Here is a 15,801-nt window from a genome sequence, read left to right on the forward strand (position 1 = left end):
AGATCCCCCTGAGGGAGGGCATGACCACCCACTCCAGTATCCTAGCCTGGATTATCCAATGGACAGAGGAGCCTAGAACACACACACACACACAGGCTGGCATGCCCCCCAAAATATATATATATATATAGATAGATAGAAAGAATGGAATGGGGGGAGGGGGAAGAATTAAGATAAATGTAGTCAGAAAGCCATAAACAGCCTAATTATTCCCAGTTCTGTGGACCCCTGTAAAAGTTTTGAAGTGATGTCGATGAACTTAGAGCCTGCGATACAGAGTGAAGTAAGTCAGAAAAAGAAAAATAAATATCATATATTACTGCATACATATGGAATCTAGAAAACTGGTGCTGAGGAACCTGTCTGCAGGGCAGGAACAGAGACTCAGACATAGAGAAGGGTCTGTGGAAACAGGAGGAGAAGGAGTTGTCGATCAGCCCCTAAGCGTGTCCGACTCTTTTCCAGACACATGGACTGCAGCATGCCAGGCTTCCCTCTCTTTCACCATCTCTAGGCATTTGCTCAAACTCATGTCCACTGAGTCAGTAATGCCATCCAACCATCTCATCCTCTGTCACCCCTTTCTCTTCCTGCTCTCAATTTTTCCCAACATCAGGGTCTTTTCCAATGAGTCAGTTCTTCATATCTTGTTAAGTAGACTTTATATAGAATAATGGGAATAAAAGGCTGATTGGATTGATTTCATGAGAGGTGGGAGGACTAGCACAGAGGCAGCATACAAACACAAACAACTTTGCAAAGGACAATGATGCAAAAAAGATAATTTTGTAGTAAAGTAAGTACAAGGCTAATTCTTTTTTCCAGTAGTCATGTAAAGACGAGGGGTTTGGACTATAAAGAAAACTGATGGCCAAATAATTTGTTCTTTCAAATTGTAATGCTGGGGAAGATTCTTGAGAGTCTTTGAACTGCAAGGAGATCAAACCAGTTAATCCTAAAGGAAATTAACCCTTAATATTCATTGGAAGAACTGATGCTGAATCTGAAGTTCCAGTACTTTGGCCACCTGATGTGAAGAGCCAATTCATTGGAAGAGACCATGATGCTGATAAAGTTTGAGGGCAGGAGGAGGAGGCGACAGAAGATGAGATGGCTGGATGGCATCACTGATGAGTTTGAGCAAATTCTTGGAGATAGCAGAGGACAGGGAAGACTGGCATGCTACTGTCCACGGGGTCAAAAAGTTGAACACAACTTAGTGACTGAACAACAACAGCAAAAAGTTTTAACGTAGACTTACCGTCTTACTCAACATTTATATTTTTCAGTTTAATCTTAAAAAATTTGATCATTCTAAACTAATCTTAAGTAATTTCTTATATTCAAATTTGTATACTCAGAGAATTTATTATATTATGTGTTATTATTTCTGTTATCATTAATAATAATATAATTATTATAATAAATTAATAAATTTATAAATCTATATTATATATTATAAGTATATATTATAAATATGTAATGTAATATTAATAAATATTTATTATTAAATAAATATTTAACATATTATTTATATGCTATTTATAAATATTTATTATAAACTTATAAATGAATATATGAATATTGATATTTTTATGAATATAAATTAATTATAAATATAATTATATACAAGTATATATAGTTATAATTGTATATAGATATAATTATACAATATATTATACTATATATTTTTTATATTATATATTATAATATATTATATACTGTTATATATTATATTGTAATTAACTATATTATAATAATATAATAATTATATATCATAATTAAATAATAATAATATATGATATATAGTGATATAATCTTATTATATATTAATAATATTTCAAATGCAACAATTTATATTTATATAATATAATATATTATATCATAATTATATCATTAAATATTATGTATTACATTATATATTATTATATATTATATATAATATAATATATTTGTAATACATTATATTTTATATTTATAATTTAAATTTAAATAATATATGAAATTTTATAGCTATGAATATATAAGCATACATTGTAATAATATATGAATATATTATATTGTATAATATATAAATATATATTATATAAACATATAAACAATATATAGTATATAATTATATATTTTATAATGTATATAATATATAAGAATATATGATATATATTATAAAATATTTTTATATATTTATGTATTTATATATTTTATATATTATATATATTTTTATATTAAATATTTTATATAAAATTCCAAAATATTTTATATAAAATGTTTTATATAAAATATATTTTATAATATAATTATGATATTTAATATATTAACATATAATAGTATTATATGTTATGTATTATAATATATACTATATACTATATATATACTATATATAGACTCTATATTATATATATACTATATAAATTTATAAACCCTACTATATATATCATATAGTATATATATTATATATATTTTTAATATATTGACAGGTAATGATATATTATGTATCATTATATGTTATATATTATAGTATATATTTATACTATATATACTATATAGTATATATATATATTTATACTATATATATTATATAATATAATGCATTATATATATTGTAATATGTAACATATAACGATGCATTAACATATCATTATCTGTCAATATATTAAATATCATAATTATATTATAAAATATATTATATTATACTATATATTTGTAATATATAATATAATTATAAAATATTATAATATAATGTAAATATAATGGTTTATATTTATAATTAAATATATAATAATATGCATACAACAATTATATAATAATTAAATATATAATAATATAATATATTGTATATTAATATATAATAAATTAATATGTATTATTATTTTATTTTTATTATTGTTATATATTATTTATTTGTTAGACTCAAATTTGTTATACTCAAAGAGAATTTATTATAGAACTATTATTTTCTAGTTTGTTGTTGTTTAGTCACTATGTCATGTCCGACTCTTTTGGTCACAAGTCATGTCCATGGACTGTAATCAGCTAGCAACGTCTGTCCATGGAATTTTCCAGGCAAGAATACTGGAGTGGGTTGCCATTGCCTTCTCCAGTGGATCTTCCTGCCATTTCCTTCTCCGTGGGATCTATCCCAGGGATAGAATTCGTGTCTCCTGTATTGGCAGGTGGATTCTTTACTACTGAGCCACCAGGGAAGCATTTTACTAATTAGAAAAAAATAACAAAATATTAAAATTGGATATATTACAGTCTACTAGAAACATATTTTGGAAAGACTCTTACATGGTATATAAAATCCTGCTATTGTAGTAATAGTAGTGTTAGTCACTGGTGTCCAACACTTTGCAACCCTATGAACTATAGTCTGTCAGGTTACTCTGCCCATGGGATTCTCCGAGCAAGAATACTGGAATCGGGTGCTATTCTCTTCTCCATGGGATCTTCCCGACCCGGGGATTGAACTCAGGTCTTCTGCACTACAGGCAGATTCTTTACCATCTGAGCCACCAGGGAAGCCCAGAATCCTGATATATCGTCAGACTTTTATATTTGTGGATCCTGAATCTGGCAATTCATCCTGGAAACATGATGAATCCACTGATGCAGAACTTCTGAATTGGAGGGACAACTGTGCTGTGCTATGCCGTTTTGTATGAGGGACTTGATCACCCCTGCATTTGGTGGGGAGAGAGGAGAGGTGTCCTGCAACCATTCCCCCCCGGGTATTGATGAACGACTGACTCGCTGCACAAAAAAAAGGGGGGGGGCATTAAAAGTAGTAAATCATCATATACTCTATGAGCATATTTTAATAAAGTACATAAATCATGAAGGAAAAATAAGTTGTATTCAAACTTAAAGAGTAGTTACATGTAGTGGATGATTTATATAGTTTATTTTTCATGTTTTTCTGTATATCAAATATTATGATGCGTACATATACATTTGACCCATGAGCAATGTAGGATTAGGGACATGAACCCTACTGGTTGGAGAATTTGCCTTAACTTTGCAGGAGGTATGCAGTTCTTCATCTGAAGAGTCAAACAACTTTGGATAGAGTTGGACTGTAGTAGTACTTATTGAAAAGAAAATGGCATATGAGTGGGTCCATGCAGTTCAAACCCATGTTGTTCAGGTGTCAAATGTACTTTATTTATGTTCTGAAAAGGACATTTTCTTTTCATAAAGTAATGCATATATAAAAATGCCCTATACCTATCAAGTTTTCTAAAACTCTGAGCTCATGAATTTTATTGAGTTATTTTAGTAAATGAGGTGATATTTTTAAAGTCTTGTTAATTATAAATTGGTAAGAAAGAGATGGATTATTTAATTAATAATTTTAGGGAAATTAATTTGCTGTGTGGAAAAACAATAGCTTAGATTCTTGCCTCAAGTCACAAAACAAATTAATGCTGTGTAATTTTAAAAGTTGAATGTTAATGACATATGATGTAGACAAAGGGTATTTATTGTTCTTAGGTCTACACATAGCAAAGAATAAAGAAAACAGCTTAGGATTTATAACATCTAGGTGAAAAACCCAGTTAGTAGATGTAAAGCAGATAGTTTGAATCAGAATCCCTTCAACTAGGACGATCACAGGGAATGGAAGAAACAGATGTAAACAAATGATGACGATGCATCAGAAATAGTTGGGATATTTAAATAGTTTACCACTTGGTGTGTGTGTGTGTGTGTGTGTGTGTGTGTGTGTGTGTGTTTTGTTTGAAGCAACTGAACTGGACATGCGCAATCAAGGATAACCACTTGAGCATTCTTGCCTTGAGAACCCCATAAACTGTATGAAGGGGCAAACAAATAGGACACTGCAAGATGAACTCCCCAGGTTGGTAGGTGCTCAATATGCTACTGGAGATTGGTGGCGAAATATCTCCAGAAAGAATGAAGAGATGGAGCCAAAGCAAAAACAACACTCAGTTGTGGATGTGACTGGTGATGGAATCACCAGTTGCTCTGTAAAGAGCAATATTGCATAGGAACCTGGAATGTTAGGTCCATGAATCAAGGTAAATTGGAAGCAGTCAAACAGGAGATGGCAAGAGTGAACATTGACATTTTAGGAATCAGTAAATTAAAATGGACTGGAATGGGTGAATTTAATTCAGATGACATTATATCTACTACTGTGGGCAAGAATCCCTTAGATGAAATAGAGTAGCTACCATACTCCACCAGAGTATTTGATGCACTCTCAAAAAATAACAGAATGATCTCTATTTGTTTCCAAGGAAAACCATTCAATATCACAATCAAAGAAAACTAAGTCTATGCCTCGACCAGTAATGCTGAAGAAGCTGAAGTTGAACGGTTTTATGAAGACTGACAAGACCTTCTAGAACTAACACCCAAAAAAGAGGTCCTTTTCATTATAGGGGGCTGGAATGTAAAAGTAGGAAGTTAAGATATACCTGGAGTAACAGGCAAATTTGGCCTTGGAGTACAAAATGAAGCAGGGCAAAGGCTAACAGTATTGCCAAGAGAATGCACTGGTCATAGCAAACATCCTCTTCCAACCACACAAGAGAAGACTCTACACTTGGATATCACCAGATGGTCAATGCTGAAATCAGATTGATTATATTGTTTGTAGCCGAAGATGGAGAAACTCTATACAGTCAGCAAAAACAAGACTGGGAGCTGACTGTGGCTTAGATCATAAACTCCTTATTGCCAAATTCAAACTTAAATTGAAGGAAGTAGGGCAAACCACCAGGCCATTCAGGTATAACCTAAATCAAATCCCTTACAATTATACAGTAGAAGTGACAAATAGTTTCATGGGATTATATCTGATAGAGTGCCTAAAGAACTGTGGGTGGAGGTTCATGACATTGTACAGTAGGCAGTGAACAAGACCATCCTCAAGAAAAGGAAATGCAAAAATGCAAAATGGTTATCTGGGGACACCTTACAAATAGCTGAGAAAAGAAGAGAAGCTAAAGGCAAAGGAGAAAAGGAAAGACATATCACTTTGAATGCACATTTCCAAAGAATAGCAAGGAGAGATAAGAAAGACTTCCTTAGTGATATGTGCAAATAAACACAGGAAAGCAAAAGAATGGGAAAGCCTAGCGATCTCTTCAAGAAAATTAGAGATACCAAGGGAACGTTTCATGCAAAGATGGACTCAATAAAGGGCAGAAAACATATGGACCTAACAGAAGAAGAAGATTTTAAGAAGAGGTGACAAGAATACACAGAAGAACCATACAAAATAGCTCTTCAAGACCCAGATAATCATGATGGCATGATCACTCACCTAGAGCCAGACATCCTGGAGTGTGAAGCCAAGTGGACCTTAAGAAGCATTACTACTGACAAAGCTAGTGGATGTGATGGAATTCCAGTTGAGGTATATCAAATCCTGAAAGATGATGCTGTGAAAGTGCTGCACTCAATATGCCAGCAAATTTGGAAAACTCAGCAGTGGCCACAGGGCGGGAAGGTCAATTTTCATTCCAATCCCTAAGAAAGGCAATATCAAAGAATGCTCAAACTACCACACAATTGCACTCAACTCACACGCTAGTAAAGTAATGCTCAAAATTATCCAAACCAGGCTTCAACTGTTCGTGAACTGTGAACTTCCAGATGTTCAAACTGGATTTAGAAAAGGCAGAGGAAATACAGATCAAATTTCCAACATCCACTGGATCATAGAAAAAGCAAGAAAGTTCCAGAAATACATCTACTTCTGCTTTACTGACTAAGCCAATGCCTTTGACTGTGTGGATCATGACAAATTGTGGAGAATTCTTAAAGAGATGGGAGTACCAGACTACCTGACCTGAATCCTGAGAAATCTGTGTGCAGGTCCAGAAGCATCAGTTAGAGCTGGGCATGGAACAACACACTGGTTCCAAATCAGGAAAAGAGTACTTCAAGGCTGCATAATGACATCCTGCTTATTTAACTTATATGCAGAGTACTTCATGAGAAATGCCAGGCTGGATGAAACACAAGCTGGAATCAAGATTGTAGGGAGTAATATCAATAACCTCAGGTATGCAGATTTTACCACCCTTAAGGCAGAAAGTGAAGAAGAGCTAAACAGCCTCTTGATGAAAGTGAAAGAGAAGAGTGAAAATGATGGCTGGCATCCGGTCCAATCACTTCATGCAAATAGATGGGGAAACAATGGAGACAGTGAGAGACTTTTTTGGGGGGTCTCCAAAATCACTGCAGATGGTGATTTCAGCCATGAAATTAAAAGGCTCTTGCTCCTTGGAAGAGAAGCTATCATCAACCTAGACAGCCTATTAAAAAGCAGAGACACTACTTTGCCAACAAAGGTCCGTCTAGTCAAGGCTATGGTTTTTCCAGTAGTCACGTATGGATGTGAGAGTTGGACTATAAAGAAAGCTGAGTGCTGAAGAACTGATGCTTTTGAACTGTGGTGTTGGAGAAGACTCTTGAGGGTTCCTTGGACAGCAAGTGGATCCTAAAGTAAATCAATCCTGAATATTCATTGGAAGGACTGATGTTGAAGCTGAAATGCCAATACGTTGGCCACCTGATGCTAAGAAGACCTCACTCACTAGAAAAGACCCTGAGGCTGGCAAAAATTGAAGGCGGGAGGAGAAGGGGCCGGCAGAGTATCAGATGGTTGGATGGCATTACTGACTTGATGGACATGAGTTTGAGCAAGCTCTGGCAGTTGGTGATGGACAGGGAAGCCTGGCATGCTGCAGTCCATGGGGCTGCAAAGAGTTGAACATGAGTGAGTGGCTGAACTGAACTGAATCAAGGATTAGTCATTTCATGATGACATCATTCTATTTTAAAATAAGACCTATTGTTACCTTTTTCTTTATAGGCTATTTTTTTTTTTTTTCTAATTGAAGTTTTTTAATCACAGTTGAACCCTGGAGGGTCAGTGAAACTGGTGCAGTCATCTCTGGGGAATATTAGGAATTAATTCCCCAAGGAATAGAGACTGTACTTTATAAAGGCCTACTCTACAAATTCAGGTACCCTGGGTATTTCAACTTTCAGGGGAAGATTTCTTCTACAACCTGATGGGTTAAGAGGCACTGTCGGTCATTTTCATAACCCTCCTTTTCCAAGCCTCTACACTTTTCGCCATTTAAAGGAAAGTAGATGACCCTGTCTAACTCTGCTCCAACTGGATGAAGCTGACATGTATACACAATAGTGAAATACCTTTCTTAGCCCACCCCAAATGAAGTATCCTCTTTGACTTCTGCCCAAGACTTGGGTTTCCTTTAGGAGAAAACACTATTGATGAAATTGTGGAAGCCAATTCCTAAGGAAGAAGAGCATTTCTATGTGTGAGTGTTGCCTTTCTCTTAGGGGAAACTTTTGATGGTTTAAAAAAAAATGTAAAAAAGAATGGAAAAAAGACAACCTCTTTAACAAGTGGTGCTGGGAAAACTGGTCAACCACTTGTAAAAGAATGAAACTAGAACACTTTCTAACACCATACACAAAAATAAACTCAAAATGGATTAAAGATCTAAAATGTTAAGACCGGAAACTATAAAACTCCTAGAGGAGAACATAGGCAAAACACTCTCCGACATAAATCACAGCAAGATCCTCTATGACCCACCTCCCAGAATATTGGAAATAAAAGCAAAACTGAACAAATGGGATCTAATGAAACTTAAAAGCTTTTGCACTACAAAGGAAACTATAAGTAAGGTGAAAAGACAGCCCTCAGATTGGGAGAAAATAATAGCAAATGAAGAAACAGACAAAGGATTAATCTCAAAAATATACAAGCAACTCCTGCAGCTCAATTCCAGAAAAATAAATGACCCAATCAAAAAATGGGCCAAAGAACTAAAACAGACATTTCTCCAAAGAAGACATACAGATGGCTAACAAACACATGAAAAGGTGCTCAACATCACTCATTATTAGAGAAATGCAAATCAAAACCACAATGAGGTACCATTACACGCCAGTCAGGATGGCTGCTATCCAAAAGACTACAAGCAATAAATGCTGGAGAGGGTGTGGAGAAAAGGGAACCCTCTTACACTGTTGGTGGGAATGCAAACTAGTACAGCCACTATGGAGAACAGTGTGGAGATTCCTTAAAAAACTGGAAATAGAACTGCCATATGACCCAGCAATCCCACTCCTGGGCATACACACTGAGGAAACCAGATCTGAAGAGACACGTGCACCCCAATGTTCATTGCAGCACTGTTTATAATAGCCAGGACATGGAAGCAACCTAGATGCCCATCAGCAGATGAATGGATAAGGAAGCTGTGGTACATATACACCATGGAATATTACTCAGCTGTCAAAAAGAATTCATTTGAATCAGTCCTAATGAGATGGATGAAACTGGAGCCCATTATACAGAGTGAAGTAAGCCAGAAAGATAAAGAACATTACAGCATACTAACACATATATATGGAATTTAGAAAGATGGTAACGATAACCCTATATGCAAAACAGAAAAAGAGACACAGAAATACAGAACAGACTTTTGAACTCTGTGGGAGAAGGTGAGGGTGGGATGTTTCAAAAGAACAGCATGTATACTATCTATGGTGAAACAGATCACCAGCCCAGGTGGGATGCATGAGACAAGTGCTCGGGCCTGGTGCACTGGGAAGACCCAGAGGAATCGGGTGGAGAGGGAGGTGGGAGGGGGGATCGGGATGGGGAATACGTGTAAATCTATGGCTGATTCATATCAATGTATGACAAAACCCACTGAAATGTTGTGAAGTAATTAGCCTCCAACTAATAAAAAAATTAAAAAAAAAAAAAAAAAAAAAAAAAAAAAAAAAAAAAAAAATGTAAAAAAGAGACATTTGTGGCTGAAAGTAATTCACAAAATAGGGAGGTTTTTTTTTTTTTTTTTCTTTCCCTTTTTCAGAATTGATGAGGCTGTGTGGGTTTTGCATTTTTGCCTTTTATTACAAAGAAGAAATATAAGAAAATAAGCCTGATTTCAATGTATACTCAAAGAAAAGGAACTCAGTATCAAAATTTCTGCTAATTACCTCTAAAATATCCAAAGTGATAGTTATCATGGAAGACCAAAGTGAGACTAGAGTTATTATATTACCATCATGGAAACGGGCAAATGATGTTCAGACCAGTATTTTATATTTTCCACTCTTTTGCCAGAATGGTGAGCTATAGTGCTGGTAGCTCTGTTAAGCTGTCTGCTTAGGAAGGTAAGTTAGTTGAAACACACCTTTCAGAAGCTGGGTTTTGCCTCCAGCAAGAGGAAAACAGATGGATGGGGGAAAACAGTTTTCACGTCACATTTTATGTATGTCTTATGTGTAAGTGTGTGTGTGTTTGTATATACGCATATGTATGTGTATATATGTGGTGGTAATTTAGTCACTAAACTGTGTCTGACTCTTGCAATCCCATGGACTCTAGCCCGTGAGGCTCCTCTGTCCATGGGATTCTCCAAGCAAGAATACTGGAGTGGGTTGGCATTTTCTCCTCCAGGGGATCTTCCCAACACAGAAATCAAACCTGGGTCTCCTGCATTGCAGGCAGATAATTTACCATAGATGTATGTATGTATGTATGTGTGGGCTTCTCCAGTGGCTCAGCGGTAAAGAATCTGCCTGCAATGTGGAAGCCAAAGGAGATGCAGGTTCGATTCCTGGGTTAGGAAGATTCCCTGGAGGAGGGCACAGCAACCCACTGAAGTATTCTTGCCTGGAAACTCCTGTGAACAGCGGACCCTTGCAGACTGCAACCCATAGTGCCGCATAGAGTCGGACACAACTGGAGTGACCTAACACACACACACATATGTATACATAGGTGCATGTGTATTTTTTTTTCTTTTTTCTGGAAAACACAGTAGTTACAAGTCATCACATTAAGCTGAGTCAGTAGAAAGAGGAGAAAAAACTAAAAGGACACATTTTCTAACTACTCACAGTAACTTGTTAAAAAACAGCAACAACAAAAAGTGAAGATTCCCTTTGGCTAAAATATTTAGGGGAAAATAAAGGGTTACTCTTTCTATTTTGCACACTTCATTTTAATTTGATATGGTGAGGGTTTTGTTTCCTTTTTTTTTTTAAACTTTACTCCTGAAACTGAAATTAGCTAGTTATCTTTCTTAGCCTCAGAAGTGGAAAGAGGCATAGAACTCTCAAAAACCATATTATGCAAGTTGAACATCATGATAGGAGTACCATTTCCATATAATTGTTATTTCTCTTGTCAAGAGATGGCTACCTTTTAAAAGTAAGAGTATTTGCTATTGTTACACTGAAAATTTACCAGATAATTTAGAAAGCATTACTGATTATAAGTGTTGATCACAATAAATGTAAAACTATTTGTTGTTCACTCACTCAGTCGTGTCTGGCTCTTTGTGATCCCATAGGCTGCAGCATGCCAGCCTTCCCAGTCCTTCTTCATCCCCTGGAGTTTGCTCAGACTCATGTTCATTGAATAAATGATTATAAATAATTCTACTTTTACATATGTGTATTCTAACTACAAGTGTGCTTTTTCACTTTTAGAAAGTAGTATTTGAAAATGAATAAATTACATATGAATCCAAAATTTGCCTAATTCACAAATAGAAATATTTCTATCCATTGAATATCCTGTTTAGCTTTGTATTATATTTAGCATAATGTACATTTGTTAAAATAAATGTCTATTAAAACAAATAAAATGTTACATATTAAAGTTTTACTCCACTGATAAGTAAATATGGGAGGAGGATATTTAAAAATATCTCTGTTCTATTATTAAATATAGCTTAAATAATCTAAACCTAAAATATTATATATCTTTATAAACATTATTTTTATTAAACCTCAATTTTTGGCTTCAGAAAATTATAAATGTCAAATAGGAGAGTTTGAGATGGGATATATTTATTTGTTCTGCTATTCTACTTCAAGTTAAAACACGCATGTTTTCGGATCTGATGACAATTTCTTACTCCTGATAACTTATCTGTCTTTAACTTGTCTCTTTTCAGCAGTTCAGAGACTAGAACAAATGATTGAAGAGAATATTACCAGGGTGATGGAATTCATTCTTTTGGGTTTTTCAGTCCAGAGAGAGACTGAGATCCTTCTCTTTCTTCTCATTTTAGTGGTATATGCTCTAACTCTGGTGGGAAACATTGGCATGATTTCCTTAATCTGGTTGGATCCTCACCTTCACACACCCATGTACTTTTTTCTCAGTAATCTGGCCTTTGTAGACTTTTGTTACTCCTCATCAATAGCCCCAAAGTTCCTGGAGACCCTCCTGACCAAGCACAGGTCCATATCCTTCTATGCATGTGCGGCACAGCTGGGGTTTTTCTTGAACTTCTTGATTTTGGAGATGTTCCTTCTTGGAGTAATGGCTTATGACCGCTATGTGGCCATCTGCAATCCTCTTCTCTACATGGTGATCATGTCCCAAAAGGTGTGCGTGCAACTGGTAGCAGGCCCTTACTTATACAGCTTTTCTGTTGCTTTTCTCCACACAGTTGTTACTTTTCGATTGATCTACTGTGGCCCCAATGCTATTAATCACTTCTATTGTGATGATGTCCCTTTGATGGCCCTTGCCTGCTCAGACACCAGCCTCAAAGAGATTTTGATTTTTATCTTTGCTGGGTTCAACATGATCAGCTCTTTGACCACGGTCCTTATTTCTTACCTATACATTGTGGCTGCCATCCTGAGAATCCAATCTGCAGAAGGGAGGCGCAAAGCATTCTCAACATGTGGTTCTCATCTGACTACTGTCACTATATTTTATGGGACTCTGATCTTCATGTATCTGCAGCCCAAATCCAACCATTCCCTTGACACAGACAAAATGGCCTCTGTCTTCTACACAATAGTCATTCCTATGTTGAATCCCATGATCTACAGCCTGAGGAACCAAGAGGTAAAAAATGCCTTGAGGAAAGCCTTTGAAAAATGTTATTTCCTGTCTCTAATAAACATTAGAATGTAACTTGCAACACTGACTGTCTTGGAACTATGCCACATGTAGATATGTTGTTTTTATTATCTTTGATAAGTTAATTTTATTTTTACCATTTTATATGAGCAAAATGACTTTGCACATGTGTTCTATTTTTCACATAATTTATAAGTAAGATGAAAGGTTTAAAAGATTATAATGCACATTTTTAACAAATTGCTACTATTTGCATATGTGCCACTTGACAGTTTTGACCTGGAGAGTTTCTATTTAACTGATAAGATTTAGCCACTGCTTTCAAAAATGTTTCTATTTTATACATTGTGGAGACAGAAAAAGGGAGGTGGTAAAGTAAATTTCTTGTCCATCCCCACATCATTCCTTGCAGTAGCTATTCCTCAACTGTATCCTGTCTGCTAAAAATCATTCCTCTCTGCTTCTGACTCCCACTAGATTCACTGTTGGTCACTCTCTGTAATTCCATGGTTCTCATGTTGTTCAAAAAGATATCATTTTTCGCCATGCAGATCTGGGAATCAGGGTCAGCTTCTGGAAAATCATACTCTCTTTTTCTGTATCAAAACAAAAATGAAGATGTAACCCTATATTCCCTCAGCAAAGCTTAAGATCCTTTTATATTTTAGGGATTTGAAGAAATTACCAAGGGTTGAGAGAGGGGACAGGAAGCAGTAGTTTAAAACCAAGTTATAAATGTGGTTGCTGTCAGATGTCAGGAATATAGTTTTATGCTGGGATGGTTGAAAAGTGATGCAATCTAAGACCCACTTAAACCATCAACTGGAATGTGTGTATATATATATATATATATATATATTTTTTTTTTTTTTTAATTCAGATTCAAATGTTTGGTTTCTATCATGTGGATGATATTGTGAGCTATTCCTGTAGGGCAAAATCAAAAACACTCCTGAATATGCTGAACAGTCTGCTATTTTGGAAAATACTGGCAAAAAAAAAAAAAAAAAATTATTGTATAAGTTATTCAGAAACATTTTAGCTTATTTTATACAAGTTATCTTAGTATACATTTCATTGTTAAATTAGATTTCAGATTTATGTGAAGACATCAAAATTGCTATGTTAAATTATTTATATTAAACTTTATTTTAAATATGCCTCTATTTTAATATATGCTTTTAATATATGCCATTACTAAAGCAGCAACAAGGTGTTCTAAGTGGCTGTACATTGTACAAATTCTGAAGAGAAGCAATGAGTTACAATCCTGATTTTCAAGTTCTTAATTCAACTTCTTTTGGAGTCAGGGAGCACAGTTGCAGAAAAATCAATCTTGGAAATCATGACTGTCAATTGCCAAAGATAAAACTCAAGAAAAGAGAACATCTTTGTCATGGCTAACTTTTTAAATAATTCCCAAGGTATAATTTAAATAGTTAAAAGCACAGCAGTGAGTTTATGTAGCAAACTGCAGTAAGGGCTGAACCTGAGATTGGCAGTGTGAGAAGGGTTTAAAGGTTAGTGAATCTTTCAAAAGGAATCTGGTGCCCCTTTTGGGTAGCACACTGGATTCAGGGGAGGTTGCTGCAAAACCACATGTTTACCAAAGACAGTTCAGATACATTTGCAGAGCTTCCAGAGCAGAAAGGATGATAGCCTGGGAGGCTAAAAAAGATTAAAGTAAAACCAAAGTTCTAACACTGAGACAATACAGTGAAGAGACATATTAGTTTCATCAGTCTGCGTTAATAAATACCACACACTCGTTGACTTAGAACGACAAACATTATATTCTCGCATTTCTGGAGCCTACAAGTCTAAGTCAGGGTACTGGCGGAGCCATGCTCTCTGTGAAGCTCTAGGGGAGGTTCCGTCCTTGTTTGTCCCAGTCGCTGGTGTTCCCAGGCATTCCTTGGCTTGTAAACATCACTCCAGTCTCTGCTGTCTTCACACGGTCTTCTTCCTCTACATCTGTGTCCACATTTCTTCAATCTTGTAAGGACGTCACCCACACTGGATTAACGGTCCACCTTACTTCAGTATGACTTCATATTAACAATTGCATCTTCAACGACCCTATAACTCAATGACCCTATAACTAAATTCTGAGATTCTTCAGGTTAGGAACTTAACACATCTTTTGGGGGAACAATTTCACTCATAATAAGTGCATGTAAGTGTGTTCGACTTTGTGTGACCCTATGGACTGTAACCCACCAGGCACCTCTGTCCATGGGATTTTCCAGGCAAGAATACTGGAGTGGGTTGCCATTTCCTTCTCCAGGGGATGTTCCCCTAGGGATTGAAACCATGACTCTTGCATTGCCAATGATTCTTTGCTGATGAGCCATTGGGGAAGCCCCACTAATAAGTAAGAACAGTTAAAGATGTGCTGGCTCAAATGTCTGGTGAAAACACATCTTATCTATACCTGTAAGTACAGTGCAGGAAAAAAAAAAATAGCTGAGGTTTCCTAACCTTAAGAAAGAGACCTGTAACTACCTAAAATGGCTAGTTAAATGGCCTAGATGATGGGTCAAAAAGGATCCAAAACCAGTTAATGTGAAAACTGGAGTCTTAAAGGTCGTAACAAGCCCAAGGATTCATCAAGTAGTTAGGACAAAGGGATGTATAACCTAATATCTGAGATAGATCAGAAGTTTGAGTTTTTCTCCTTCTGGTTAAGACAGAAGACAAGATGCCCTTCTCTCAATACCAGAATAGTTTCTGAAGAGACTTGATCATTCTCAGGTAAAAGTCATCCTAGTGAGTAGTAAGATGCAGAGGTGAAGTGCCAAGGATGTGTTTATGGAAAGTATTATAAGAACAAATATAGCACTATAGCTAAGTGAACTCCCAAGATGCAGTGACTTAATAAT

The 15,801-nt window shown here is 35.5% G+C and overlaps 2 protein-coding genes across 2 annotated transcripts in view; one reads left to right on the forward strand and one right to left on the reverse strand.

Annotated features, from left to right (window-relative positions):
- Nucleotides 1–15,801, reverse strand: part of LOC122450481 (fatty acid desaturase 2-like protein FADS2B) — a 914,319-nt gene that overhangs the window by 397,582 nt on the left and 500,936 nt on the right. The window lies entirely within an intron of this gene.
- On the forward strand, nt 12,017–12,973 carry LOC122449977 (olfactory receptor 1038-like). The gene has a single exon (XM_043482115.1). It carries the CDS (start codon nt 12,017–12,019, stop codon nt 12,971–12,973), a length of 957 nt encoding a protein of 318 aa, XP_043338050.1.

Source organism: Cervus canadensis, chromosome 11, assembly GCF_019320065.1.
Source record: "Cervus canadensis isolate Bull #8, Minnesota chromosome 11, ASM1932006v1, whole genome shotgun sequence".
Classification (NCBI taxonomy): domain Eukaryota; kingdom Metazoa; phylum Chordata; class Mammalia; order Artiodactyla; family Cervidae; genus Cervus; species Cervus canadensis.

Bases quoted from the DNA above. Each gene is read 5' to 3' on its own strand.
- LOC122449977 (XM_043482115.1), top strand. From the start codon at position 12,017: ATGATTGAAGAGAATATTACCAGGGTGATGGAATTCATTCTTTTGGGT.